Source organism: Colobus angolensis, unplaced genomic scaffold, assembly GCF_000951035.1.
Source record: "Colobus angolensis palliatus isolate OR3802 unplaced genomic scaffold, Cang.pa_1.0 Scaffold96, whole genome shotgun sequence".
In the NCBI taxonomy this organism is placed as follows: domain Eukaryota; kingdom Metazoa; phylum Chordata; class Mammalia; order Primates; family Cercopithecidae; genus Colobus; species Colobus angolensis.
Window position 1 is genome coordinate 1,599,831 of NW_012123598.1, and position 13,644 is coordinate 1,613,474.

The 13,644-nt window shown below is 44.0% G+C and overlaps 1 protein-coding gene across 1 annotated transcript in view; it reads right to left on the reverse strand.

Annotated features, from left to right (window-relative positions):
* Positions 1-6,967: 6,967 nt before the first annotated feature.
* NLRP8 (NLR family, pyrin domain containing 8) overlaps positions 6,968-13,644 on the reverse strand; it is a 48,636-nt gene continuing 41,959 nt past the window's right edge. Inside the window, exons 10-11 of the mRNA XM_011932570.1 lie at positions 8,034-8,080; positions 6,968-7,017 (exon numbers count right to left, since the gene is read on the reverse strand). Coding sequence (XP_011787960.1) covers positions 6,968-7,017; positions 8,034-8,080 — 97 coding nt within the window. The remainder of the gene's footprint in view (positions 7,018-8,033; positions 8,081-13,644) is intronic.

The window sequence follows — 13,644 nt, forward strand, 5'->3', positions numbered from 1 at the left end:
CCCGTCTCGGCCTCCCAAAGTGCTGGGATTACAGGCTTGAGCCACTGCGCCCGGCCTCATTTCTTTTTTAATGTATTGCTCAGAACTTGTTATAATATTTTAATATTTAAATTTTTTTTATACTTTAAGTTCTAGGGTCATGTGCACAACATGCAGGTTTGTTACATATGTATACATATGCCATGTTGGTTTGCTGCACCCATTAACTCGTCATTTACATTAGGTATTTCTCCTAATGCTATCCCTCCCCCATTCTCCCACCCTATGACAGGCCCCAGTGTGTGATGTTCCCTGCCATATGTCCAAGTGTTCTCATTGTTCAATTCCCATCTGTGAGAACATGCAGTGTTTGGTTTTCTGTCCTTGCAATAGTTTGCTGAGAATGATGGTTTTGAGCTTCATCCATGTCCCTACGAAGGACATGAACTCATCCAACTCATTTTCAAAGGCACCAAGATTAGGGAAAGCACACTCTGTTCATTAAGTGGTACTGAGACAACTGGATAACTGTATGCAGAATGAAACTAGACCCCTGTCTCTCACCATATACGAAAGTCAACTCAAGACAAAGTACTGAAACACAAGACTTGAAACAATAAAACTAGCAGAAGAAAACACAGGGAAAGCTCTTCTGAATACTCGTCGAGGGGAATATTTTGTGGCTAAGACTTCAGAAGGACAGGCAACAAAAGCAAGAATAGACCAATGGGACTACACCCAACTAAAGAGCTTCTGTATAGCAAAGGAAATAGTCCAAGAGTAAAGAGACAACCTGGCCGGGCACGGTGGCTCACACCTGTAACCCCAGCACTTTAGGACGCCGAGGCAGGTGGATCATGAGGTCAGGAAATCGAGACCATCCTGGCCAACATGGTGAAACCCCAACTCTACTAAAAATACAAAAATTAGCTGGGTGTGGTGGTGTGTGCCTGAAATTCCAGCTACTGCGGAGGCTGAGGCAAGAGAATCGCTTGAACTAGGGAGTCAGAAGTTGCAGTGGGCTGAGACTGCGCCACTGCCCTACAGCCTGGGTGAGAGCAAGACTCTGTCCACCCCCCACCAAAAAAAGAAAAAAACCTGCAGGATGGGAGAAAATATTTGCAAAATAATCATCTGGTAAGGGACTAATACCCAGAATATACAAGGAATTCAAACAACTGTGTAGCAAAACTCCAAGTAATCCACTAAAAATGTGGGTCAAAACCTGAACAGACATCTCTCAAAAGACCAACAGACGAAAAAAGATTCAGCATTGCTCATCATCACAATCTCACTGTGGTTTTGATTTGTATTTCCCTCTAGTTAGAATGGCTATTATCAAAAAAGACCAAAAATAAATGCTGGCAAGGATGCAGAGAAAGCAACTCCTTTCCACTCTTGGTGGAAATGTAAATTAACACAGCCTTTATGGAAAACAGTTGTCTCAAAAACCTGAAAATACATTAATACCATATGATCCAGTGATCTGGTGATTTACCCAAAGTGTATCAAAAGCCTCTCTGCACTCCCACGTTTACCATCCCACTATTCACAATAGCTAAGATACGGAATCTACCATCAACAGACAAATCGATCAAGAGAACGTGGTACACACATAAGGGAACACGATTCAGCCTTCAAAAAATCCTGCCATTTGTGAAAATATGGATGAGTCTGTAGTTCATTATGTGAAGCAAAATAAATCAGGCACGGCAAATACTGCATATATTTTACTCATATGTGGGAGTTAAACTGAGCGAATGGGACCATGGAAGTAAGGGATATATTTGTGTGTATTAAGGCTGGGAAGGGGAGGAGCAGGGGAGGAGGAGGGGAGGAGGATGGGAGGAGCAGGGGAGAGGATGGCTCATGGGTGCTAAGATTACAGGTGGACGGGAGAAATGGGTGCAGGTGTTCTGCAGCACTGCAGGTGAATATGGTGAACCATAACTTACTGTCTATTCTCAGGAAGCTAGAAGGGAGGATTGAGTGTTCACAACACAAATGTTTGGGGTGATGAAAATGCTAAGTCCCCTGATTTGATCATGACACACTGTATACAGGTATCCAAATATCACTCTTGGGCCGGGCGTGGTGGCTCATGTCTGTAATCCCAGTACTTTGGGAGGCCGAGGCGGGTGGATCACCTGAGGTCAGGAGTTCAAGACCAGCCTGATCAACACAGAGAAATCCCCTCTCTACTAAAAATACAAAATTAGCCAAGCATGGTGGCAGGCGCCTGTAATCCCAGTTACTCTGGAGGCTGAGGCAGGAGAATCACTTGAACCTGGGAGGCAGAGGTTGTGGTGAGCCCAGATTGTGCCACTGCACTCCAGCCTGGGCAACAAGAGTGAAAATCCATTTCAAAAAAAAAAAAAATCCTCCCATAAATATGTACAGCTATGTGTTAACTAAAATAAAGGAAAAACTGCAGCAAGTATACATATTTTTGACAAAGATCGGGGTCAGCAAATCTCCCGAAAGGAGCCAGGCATCTTAGGCTTTGGGGGCCATTTGCTCTCTGCCACCACTGCTTAGCTGCTCCTGTGGTATGAAAGTAGTTGTAGACAATTTGTCAACAAAGCAGAAAAGCTATGTTCCAATAAATCTTTATTGGCAAAGGACTGGATTTGACACACAAGCCCTACAGAGAAACCCGTAAGAATGTTAGCTGTCATTATCAAAAAGTCAAAAAACAGATGCTGCTGAGGTGGTGGGAAAAAAAGGGAATGCTTACACAGTGTTGATGGGAGTGTCAGCCAGTTCAGCCATTGTGGAAAGCAGTGTGGAGATTCCTCAAAGAGCTAAAAGCAGAAGTAGCATTGGACCCAGCAATCCCATTACTGGGTATATATACTAAGAGGAATATAAAGCATTCTGTCATCAAGACACAGGCGTGCGAATGTTCGCTGCAGCACTGTTCACAATCGCAAAGACATGGAGTCAACCTAAATGCCCATCAAGGGCAGAGGGGATAAAGATAACATGGTACATGTACACCACGGAATACTATGCAGCCATAAAAAAGAATGAGATGTCTTTTGCGGGAAGATGGATGGAACTGGAGGCCATCATCCAGCGCAAACTAAGACAGGAACAGAAAACCAAATACTGTATGTCCTCACTTACAAGTGGGAACTCAGTAAGAACACGTGAACACAAAGAGAGGAACAACAGATAATGGGGTCTACTTGAGGGTGGAGGGTGGGAGAAGCGTGAGCAGCAGAAAAAAAAAACTATTGGGTCCTGGGCTTAATACCTGGGTGATCAGTCTGTACAACAAACCCCCATTACACAAGTTTACCTGTGTAACAAACAAGTGTACATGTAACAAACCTTCACATGTACCCCCAAAACTAAAAGGTAAAAAAAGTTAGCTGTCAGCACTTTCGTTCAATTTTGTACTCTCTCCACTATTCTTTATATTTGATATTTCACTATTATTTATATTTACCTAATTTATATTTGGTAGGAAGACAGAGGCATAAAAGTGGAACAAAGGTGAAAATTAACATTGGTATGTATGCCTCATAAATTACTTGAACAATTTAAAATTATATGCAGTTATTAAATTGGGCTGGTAACAAATATAACTATAAAAATCTCACACAAAATCTAATAACCAGTTAAGCATGAAGAGATCAAATGAACAGCAACTATAGAGGTAAAAAACCTGCGCAATTTAGAAAAGTGGCGTATCTGCTCTGAGAGCTTTAAAACGCTGCTGCTAGATGAAAGGCTTGATGTGGTGAGGCAGAGGCAGATTCCCAGCACATCAACGATCCTTCATCAGCATAATATCATCCAAGAAGTCCTGCTATTTTTGTCAGGACAGGAAACTCTGTTTCTATGAAAAGCCAAAACTAGACAAGAGAACTCTAAAAAGAATGTTATTCACTCTTGATGTCCAGGCTGGACTTCAGCATCTACGATAGGAGGTCACCGTTTGCTGGGGCTGCACACAGATGTGCTAAATTTTGAAATATTTATGTCCATGAATTCCTACTTTACATTTAGCCCCCAAATGAGCAAATGGAATGTCTCAATCGAATGGTATAAAAGAGACAAGATGACAGATTAATTCAATATAGTACCCTCCTCGCTCCAGAAAAAGAAATCTTTCAAGTCCCCTTGAAAAAACTGCTGCAAATAAATTTGAGACTATGACAAAGAATGCATTATGTAAACAGCTCCTCCAACCCATAATAATGATGAATAGCTCAGTATATTAAAATGATTTTTTTTTTTTGAGATGGAGTTTTGCTTTTGTTGCCCAGGCTAGAGTACAGTGGTGTGATCTCGGCTCACTGCAACCTTCACACCTCCTGGGTTCAAGTGATTCTCCTGCCTCAGCCTCCCCAGTAGCTGGGATTACAGACAACCACAACCACGTCCGGCTAATTTGTATATTTTTAGTAGACAGGGGGGTTTCGCCATGTTGGTCAGGCTGGTCTTGAACCTCTGACCTCAGATGATCCACCTGCCTCGTCCTCCCAAAGTACTGGGATTATAGACATGAGCCACTGTGCCCAACCTATTAGAAGGATTTTGAAGAGTTAAAAACTTGCATATGACTTTTGCAATCCCAGCACTTTGGGACCCTGAGGCAGGTGGATCACCTCAGGTCAGAAGTTCAAGACCAGCCTGACCAACACGGTGAAACCCCGTCTCTACTAAAAATACAAAAATTAGCTGGGTGTGGTAGCACGTGCCTGTAATCCTAGCTACTGGGAAGGCTGAGGCAGGAGAACTGCTTGAACCCGGGAGGCAGAGGTTGCAGTGAGCCAAGATCGTGCCACTGCACTCCAGCCTGGACATAGAGTAAGACACTGTCAAAAAAGAGAAAAAAAAGAAAAAGAGAAAAAACTGCATAGGACTCTTAAATGTACTTTAAAAAAACAACATTATTACTAATAATAGCCAAAATGATGTACCACATTTGACACGTGAGGCTGCCAATGTCCACGATGCATGACTGGACCCTGCTTTGTGATGGGTGAAGGAAAAAGTGCGCCTACATTAGTGGAAGTGTAAATGCATGCCATCTTTTTGGACGGTACTTTGGCAATCTTTACCCATTTTAAAGACAAATATTAGACCGAGCCTTGTGTAAAACAGCAAGACTGAAGACCATTTAGGAGTCGCTTAATAGCAGGTGGATTAATTTAAGCACCAAAGTACTCTGCATCCTTAAAAATGCACAAGGATCAGCACAGAAAGATGCCCCACCTGTAAAGCTCTCAACACCACACACATGCGCACAACGCCTTTGGGTGAGGAGCAGAAAATAGGGAGGAGACACTGAGGGGGGCAGGGAAGGGCACACTTCACACCACACCTTCTCGTATTGCTGCTTTCAAATTAATACTGAAAAAGGCTGGGCGTGGTGGCTCACGCCTCTCATCCCAGAACTTTGGGAGCCTGAAGTGGGTGGATCACCTGGGTCAGGAGTTCGAGACTAGCCCGGCCAACATGGTGATACCCCATCTCTACTAAAAATACAAAAATTAACCAGGCTTGGTTGCGGGTGCCTGTAATCCCAGCTACTCAGGAGGCTGAGGCAGGAGAATCGCTTGAATCCAGGAGGTGGAGGTTGCAGTGAGCTGAGATTGTGCAACTGTACTCCAGCCTGGGTGACAGACGGAGATTCCATCTTAAAACATACACACACACACACACACAAAACTCAAATCACCAAATTAATACTAAAAAGTACCTCCCATTAAAAAATCATTTTAGTAGAAGCTAAGTAGACATAAATGAATTTCACCAAAACAATAGAGGTATTCTTACCATTACCCATCCATGGAAGACCAAAAACCTAGGTACACGTGAACACTGATAGAACATTGAAGTTTATGTGCTGTGTTGCTCAAAATAGAATCATAGCAAGAAAAAAAGCTTTTCTACACATTCCTATATTTAGGGACAATATTGGTCATTGGTAAATGGAAAAATACTTATTTCTGAGCACCTGTTTAAAAGCTTACATCCTAACCACAGAACAATTAACATTTTCTAGGTTTTTCTCCCCCTTCTAAGTTAACAAAAAGCACCTGGATACATGGAAATTGAAAGCAAAACACAGAAGACGAAGACTCTCAACGTAGGCAATGAAATTAAGAGGGGAGGGTTATTTAAGAGAGAATAAATTTCGGATTGTCATATGTAAACACTTCTATATATATATAATTTGAATTAAACATTTGCCTTACCGCACTGCACAATCCTTTGAAGGGGCTGGAGGACCAAGAAGTGAACCAGGGCTGTAAAAACCAACAAAAACCTCAGGGGTGGGTAAGGAAATGAGTATGGTCTGGGGACAGTGATTGTATTTTTAGGATGAGGTGATTGAGCAAGTTCATATGTTCAGAGCTGAGAATAAAGGTAGCAGCAGCAAGAAGATGACAAAGACTCTTGTCTATATCCTGCCTTAGGTGACTCAAAGCTTTTCCTTTAAACTTTATGTAGCATAGATACAGTTTTTCTTGACATGGAGTCTTGCTCTGTCGCCCAGTCTGAAGTGCAGTGGCATGATCTCAGCTCACTGCAACCTCCACCTCCCAGGTTCAAGTGATTCTCCTGCCTCAGCCTCCCGAGAAACTGGGATTACAGGTGCCCACCACACCCGGCTTTTTTTTTTTTTTTTTAGTGGAGGCAGGGTTTCACCGTGTTGGCCAGGCAGGTCTCGAACTCCTGACCTCAGGTAATCTGCCCGCCTCGACCTCCCCTAGTGCTGAGTTACAGGCGTGAGCCACCGCGCCCGGCCTTACATGGCATATTAATATACAAAGGGCATCACCGTCCTCACGCCAGAGTTCAAAGCTGAGGTTCTGTGATGTTGACTGGGTTGCTCTGTTTCAGGGGAAAGTGCATTAATGCACACGGGATTATAACGCCCGGTATTTCCCTTGAACTGATTAATCAAGCCCCAGAGAAAGGTGACTGGATGGTGTAGGGATTAATTTGGGTTAGGCACGGTCACTTTCTACTGAGTGAAGTCAGGTGGGTGAAGAGTTGGGGAGAAGTTATTCAAGTCTAGGCAAGATTACAGCCGGAGGGAGGTAAAGGCAGGCTGCTGGTTGAGGTTATTTTCTGAGGATGAGTGACTTCCCTAAGCTCGCACTTTGTTGCTATGCTTTTTCTACAGACCGCACCTCTCCCACCACCCCTTTCTACGCAGGCGTCCTGAATGATTAGAAAGAAGCAGTTAAGATTACAGGGCTCGAAGTCTCAGGCCCAGTTTTGAATATTGATTTGCCGCTTTCTACCCCAGGCAAGCCATTTAGCTTCTTTGGGGCTCAGCTTCCCCCCTTGGTAAACAGGACAAACAACACTGTCAGAATTATACGGCACTTCAGTAACTAAGTTACAGTTAACATATTATTAGCACAATTAGCACCGTATCACCCCCCAACCCCCGCCCCAGACTCCTACTAAATGCACACATTTGCTAACCCTGACATTCAAGTCGCAGTACCCCTACTCTGTATTCTATTTTATTTATTTTTGAGATGAAGTCTCACTCTGTCACCCAGTCTAGAGTGCAGTGGCGTGTCCCTGGCTCACTGCAACCTCTGCCTCCTGGGTTCAAGCAATTCTCCTTCCTCAGCCTCCCTAGAAGGTGGGATTATAGGCGCCTGCCACCACGCCCGGCTCATTTTTGTATTTTTATTAGAGACAAGGATTTCACCATGTTGGCCAGGTTGGTCTGGAACTCCTGACCACAGATGATCCACCTGCCTTGGCCTCCCGAAGTGCTGGGTTTACAGGCATGAGCCACTGTGCCCAGCCCTCTGTATTTTAGACCGAATGTCGGGAAAGGACGAGAGACTTACCTAAATATCTCAAGTAAATATGAGGTTTTAGAGGAAGATCTTTACAGCAAAATGGGGTAACTGGACTTTGTTCTTTCAAGGAACCCTTTGGTCCGGGGCTTTGAGCAGCCAAAAGGGAGAGGGTGGGGGCCCCTAGTAAGCTCAATATGCAGGTTCTAATCAGCAGTGGAGAACGAAAGCGGGAAGGACAGGGAGCAAGACAGGAGGAATACTCACCAACTTCACACCTCGCCTCCAAGAGAGCAGGTCTTGCTCTGGGCCAACTGGCAATCACAGAAAAAAGAAGGCCACGCCTAGCTCCGTGCCCACGAGGCGATAATCCTTGGGGAGCGCTGAGCCTGTGATGTGGCTGCTGCCTATTGGCTGCAACCGGCTCTGAACGACCAGCCCCAGGGAACAGGCACTTTTCTGCACCTGTGTGCGCCCTTTACAGGTGCTGCTGCTGCCAAGAGGCTGCCTTGACCCCACACACCTGCGCTCAGGGCGCCCGAATGCTAACAGCCTTCAGCTGGCTGTCCCGGAGCAATTAGTGTATGTGTGTGTGTGGGTGAGAGAGAGTGTGTGTGTGTGAGAAAGAATGTGCAAGACAGAGACAGTGTGTGTGCATGTGAGAGTGTGAGACAGTGTGTGAGAGACTGTGTGAGTGTGTGAGTGTGTGAGAGAGACTGTGAGAGTGTGAGAGTGTGTATGAGAGTGTGTGAGAGAGACAGTGTGTGTGAGAGATTGTGTGTGTGAGAGAGAGACTGTGTGAGAGAGAATGTGTGTGACTGTGAGAGTGTGTGTGTGAGACTGTGTGAGACAGTGTGTGTGTGTGTGTGAGTGTGTGAGAGACAGTGTGTGAGAGAGTGTGTATGAATGTGTGAGAGAGACTGTGTGTGTGTGTATGTTGGGTGCCCTTATTTTACATAATCCGGAAGTTGCACTTGGCTTTTTTTATTTTTTGTGTATTGACAAATTATAATTGTATATTCTCGTGGGGTCCAGTGTGATCTTCTGTGTACACAATTATTAAATGATTAAATCAAGCAAACAAACACATCCGTTGCCTTGAATACTTATTTTTTTGTGTGTGGTGAGAACACTTGAAATGTACTCCCTTAGCAATCTTGAAACAGAAGTTTATACTTTTGATTAAGTGTATTCAGTTTTAGTTTGTTTTGATGTGGGCTCTTGCTCTGACTCAGGCTGGAGTGCTCAGTGCAAACTCCGCCTCCCGGGTTCAAAGGACTCTCCTGCCTCAGCCTCCTGAGTAGCTGGGACTACAGGTGTGCACCACCACGCCCGGCTAATTTTTGAATTTTTAGTAGAGAGGGGGTTTCACTATGTTGGCCAAACTGATCTCGAACTCCTGACGACAGGAGATCCACCAGCCTTGGCCTCCCAAAGCTCTGGGATTATAGGCATGAAATACTGTGCCTGGCCAAATGTGTTTGAAAATTCAATTTGAAGAATTTATGGTGAACACATATTAAATTTATGGTCTCTCCTTAGGTCATGAATGTCTTCTGATTAGTTCACTTTTAGAAAGTATAGCATCTTTCGTTTCACATTTAGATTTATACTATACTTGGAATTAATTTTGTATATGGTATGAGGTAGGAAATCAGATTTTTTTATTCTATGTGTGACCAATCAATTTAGCAACATTTGTTAAAATACTACCCTTTCCCTAGTCTTTTGGAGTGTTGGTTTGTCAGAAGTCACATGATCATGTTTGTGACCTTCTGTTCTGGACTCTATTCTGTTTCCCAAGTATATTTCTCCAATCTCTAATTAAATGCATGGAAAATACCATACTGTGCTAGCTATCCTGAACTCTTTGCATTTCTTTTTTTTTTTTTTCTTTTTGAGGCGGAGTCTTGCACTGTCGCCTGGGCTGGAGTGCAATGGCATGATCTCAGCTCACTGCAACCTCCGCTTCCCCAGTTCAAGCGATTCTCCTGCCTCAACCTCCCGAGTAGCTGGGATTACAGGCACCTGCCACAACGCCTGGCTAATTTTTTGTATCTTTAGCAGAGATGGGTTTTGCCTTGTTGGCCAGGCTGGTCTCGAACTCCTGACCTTGTGATCCGCTCACCTGGGCCTCCCAAAGTGCTGGGATTACAGGCGTGAGTCACCGTGCTTGGCTACTTTTCTTCATATACTTTAGAATTTGCCTGTAAATTTCCACTAGAGTACTTTGGGAATTTTATGGTCACTGCAATAACTTTATGAATACAGCCGAGGAAAACTGTCATCTTTGAAAGACAGTGTTCCTATTCATGAAGTTTGTATATTTCTCTATTTATTAGGTATTCTTTATTTTTTTCTTTTGAGACAGGGCCTCACTCTGTTGCCCAGGCTGGAGTGCAGTGGTACAAACATGGTTTACTGCAGCCTCGACCTCTTGGGCTCAAGTGATCCTCCCACTTGGCCTCCCAAAGGGGTGGGATTACAGGCGTGAGCCACTGGGCCTGGCCAAGGCACATCTTTTCTTTCTTTTTTTTTTTTTTGGAGACAGAGTTTTGTTCTTGTTGCCCAGGCTGGAGTACAATGGTGTGATCTCAGCTCAATGCAACCTCCACCTCCTGGGTTTAAGGGATTCTCCTGCCTCAGCCTCAGGAGTAGCTGGGACCACAGGTATGCACCACCACACCCGGCTAATTTTGTATTTTTAGTAGAGACGGGGTTTCTCCACGTTGGCCAGGCTGGTGTCAAATTCCTGACCTCAGGTGATCCGCCTGCCTCGGCCTCCCAAAGTGCTGGGATTATAAGCGTGAGCCACCACACCCGGCCACAACTTTTATTAAGTTTACTCCTATTTGAGATTATTGATACCAGTATAAAAGAAATTTTGTTATGCTTTTAAAAACTGCTTAATAGTACATAGGAATACATTTTTATTTTCATATATCGAGTTGTTGTGTGTAGGATCTTATTAAATTCACTTTTTGTTATTTTTAAATCCCCTGGGTTTACCAGGCTTATCAGTTCTTGTTCTACATATGTAAGCATATTGTTTGTGAAAAATGACAGCTTTATTTCCATCTTTATAATGTTGTATTTATTATTCCTCTTGTTGCCTTGTTACACTGACTAGGACCTCCAGTACAAAGTTAAATAAAAGTTGTGACAGTGGCTGGTTCCTTTTCTTTCTGTCTCATTTTTATCTTAGGGAAAGAATTTTCACTACTCTCCAATAAACATGTTAGCAGTAATTTTTTAGAAGCCCTTCCTCAAATTAAATAAGTCACGATCGGTTCCAAGTTTGCTAAGTGTTGTTTAAAAATCATAAATTGATGTTGAATTTTATCAACTTTTTTTTTTTTTGCGTCTACTAGGTTGGTTTTCCTGAATCTGAAATAGTTCCTGCCAACTTTGTGTTCTTGTTCTTTCATGTCACTGAGGCCCTGTCGTGTTTATCTCAGCACGTTCTATCCGCAGGCACATGATATGCATTTGTCTTCTTATTGGTGATGTTAACTTTGAGCACTTGGCTAAGGCACCATCTGCCCTATTTTCCCACTACTCTTACTTTGTAATTCACATGTAGTTTCTGGGGAGAACCTTAAAGACTCGTGAGTACACTGAGTCTCCATCTACCGGTTTCAGCAACTCCTGATGGTTTCTCTAATGCCTCCTTCCTTCCTTCCGTCCTTCCTTCCTTCCTTCTTTCCTTCCTTCCTTCCTTCCTTCCTTCTTCTTTCTCTTTCCTTCTTTCTTTCCTTCCTTCCTTTCCTTCCTTCCTCCTTTCCTCCATTCCTTTCTTTTTTTCTTTCTCTTTCTTTCCTTCTTTCTTTCCTTCCCTCCCTTCCTTCCCTTCCCTCCCTCCCTCCCTGCTTGCTTTCTGTCTCTCTCTTTCTCTCTTTCTCCCTTTCTTCCTTCCTTCCTTCCTTCCTTCCTTCCTTCCTTCCTTCCTTCCTTCCTTCCTTCCTTCCCTCTCTCCCTCCCTCCCTCCCTTCCTTCCTTCCTTCATCTCACTGTATTGCCCAGGCTGGAGTGCAGTGGTGCAATCTCGGCTCACTGCATCCTCCACCTCCTGGGTTCAAGTGATTCTCCTGCCTCAGCCTCCAGAGTAGCTGGGACTACAGGCATGTGCCACCATGCCTGGCTAATTTTTGTGTTTTCAGTGGAGACAGAGTTTCACCGTGTTTGCCAGGCTGGTCTCGAACTTCTGACCTCAGGTGATCCACCTGCCTCAGCCTCCCAAAGTACTGGGATTACAGGCATGAGCTGCTGCGCCTGGCCTACTTTCAAAATATTCTTTTTCCTTTGCAATAAATTGCCCTATGTTGCACCTCCTTTGCTGTGTGTCTATTTAAATTCTTTTAAACAAAGACAAGAACTGAGGTCTCATAACTGCCACCCACATTTCTACCATTATTTAGTTTGATGATTAAATTATTCCAGATTTGGCCAGTGAGAACTCATTCAATCAGGCTCCTTGTTCCTATTGCTATGTCCCCATTATTATTATTATTTTTCAGAGACAGGGTCTCTCTCCGTTGCCCAGGCTGGAGTGCAGTGATGCATCATGGCCCACTGCAGCCTTGAACCTCTGGGCTCAAGTGATTGTCCCACGTCAGCCTCCCAAATACCTGGGACCACAGGCATGCACCATCATGCCCAGCTGATTTGTAAAACATTTTTAACGTAGATGGGGTCTCCCTATGTTGCCCAGGCTGGTCACTAACTCTTGGGCTCAAGCAGCCCTCCACCTTAACCTCCTACAGTGCTGAGAACACAGGTGTGAACCACTGGCCTGGCCCCCATTGTTCTCTGAGCATTGTCTGACTTCTGGCACAAGATGTTCCAGATCCATTTTGCACATTCCCAGCACCAACTGTGGAGTCAGCTCTTTCTCTAAAGATTCTTGGTTCCTTTAATGGGAACATTACTTAGAAAACAATACCTGAGTACCAGTGTGCTGTTTCTATGATACCATTGTTTCTACACTTAGGTTTCTTTCTCACGGCTGAATAGTACTCCATTGTGTATAAGTACTACGTTTTCTTTATCCACTCATCTGCTCATGGACTCTTAGGTTACTTCCAAATCTTGGCTATTGTGAACAGGGCTGCAATAAACGTGGAACTGCAGATATCTCTCTGATTTACTGATCTATTCGGGGTATACACCTAGCAGTGGGATTGCTAGGGTTGGGGTTGAGGACCCCAACTCCTCTGGCTTTTGAAATAAAATTTCTTTAGAATTAAGAAACTAACCTAGGCCTGGCGCAGTGGCTCATGCCTGTAATCCCAGCACTTTGGGAGGCCAAGGTGGGCGGATCACGAGGTCAAGAGATCAAGACCATTCTGACCAACATGGTGAAACCCCATCTCTACAAAAAATACAAAAAAATAACCTGGACATGGTGGTGCATGCCTGTAGGCCCAGCTACTCAGGAGGCTGAGACAGGAGAATCGCTTGAACCCAGGAGATGGAGGTTGCAGTGAGCTGAGATCGTGCCACTGCACTCCAGCCTGGCCAGAGTGAGACTGTCTCAAAATAAATAAATAAAAATAAATAAATAAATAAATAAATAAATAAAATAAAATAAAAAGAAAAGAAAGAAAGAAACCAACCTGAATGATACCTGATCATTACATTGTAAAAAGATGGCTGTTTCAGAAGGGGGGGAAAAAAAAAACACTGTGATTGCTTTCTAGATCTTTGAGTTCTAAATGCTGCCACAACTAATAGTAGTAGTAGTTAGTTAGGACCTTAAAAAGTTAAGAGTTACACTTCGGCTGGGCGCGGTGGCTCAAGCCTGTAATCCCAGCACTTTGGGAGGCCGAGACAGGCGGATCACGAGGTCAGGAGATCGAGACCATCCTGGCTAACACAG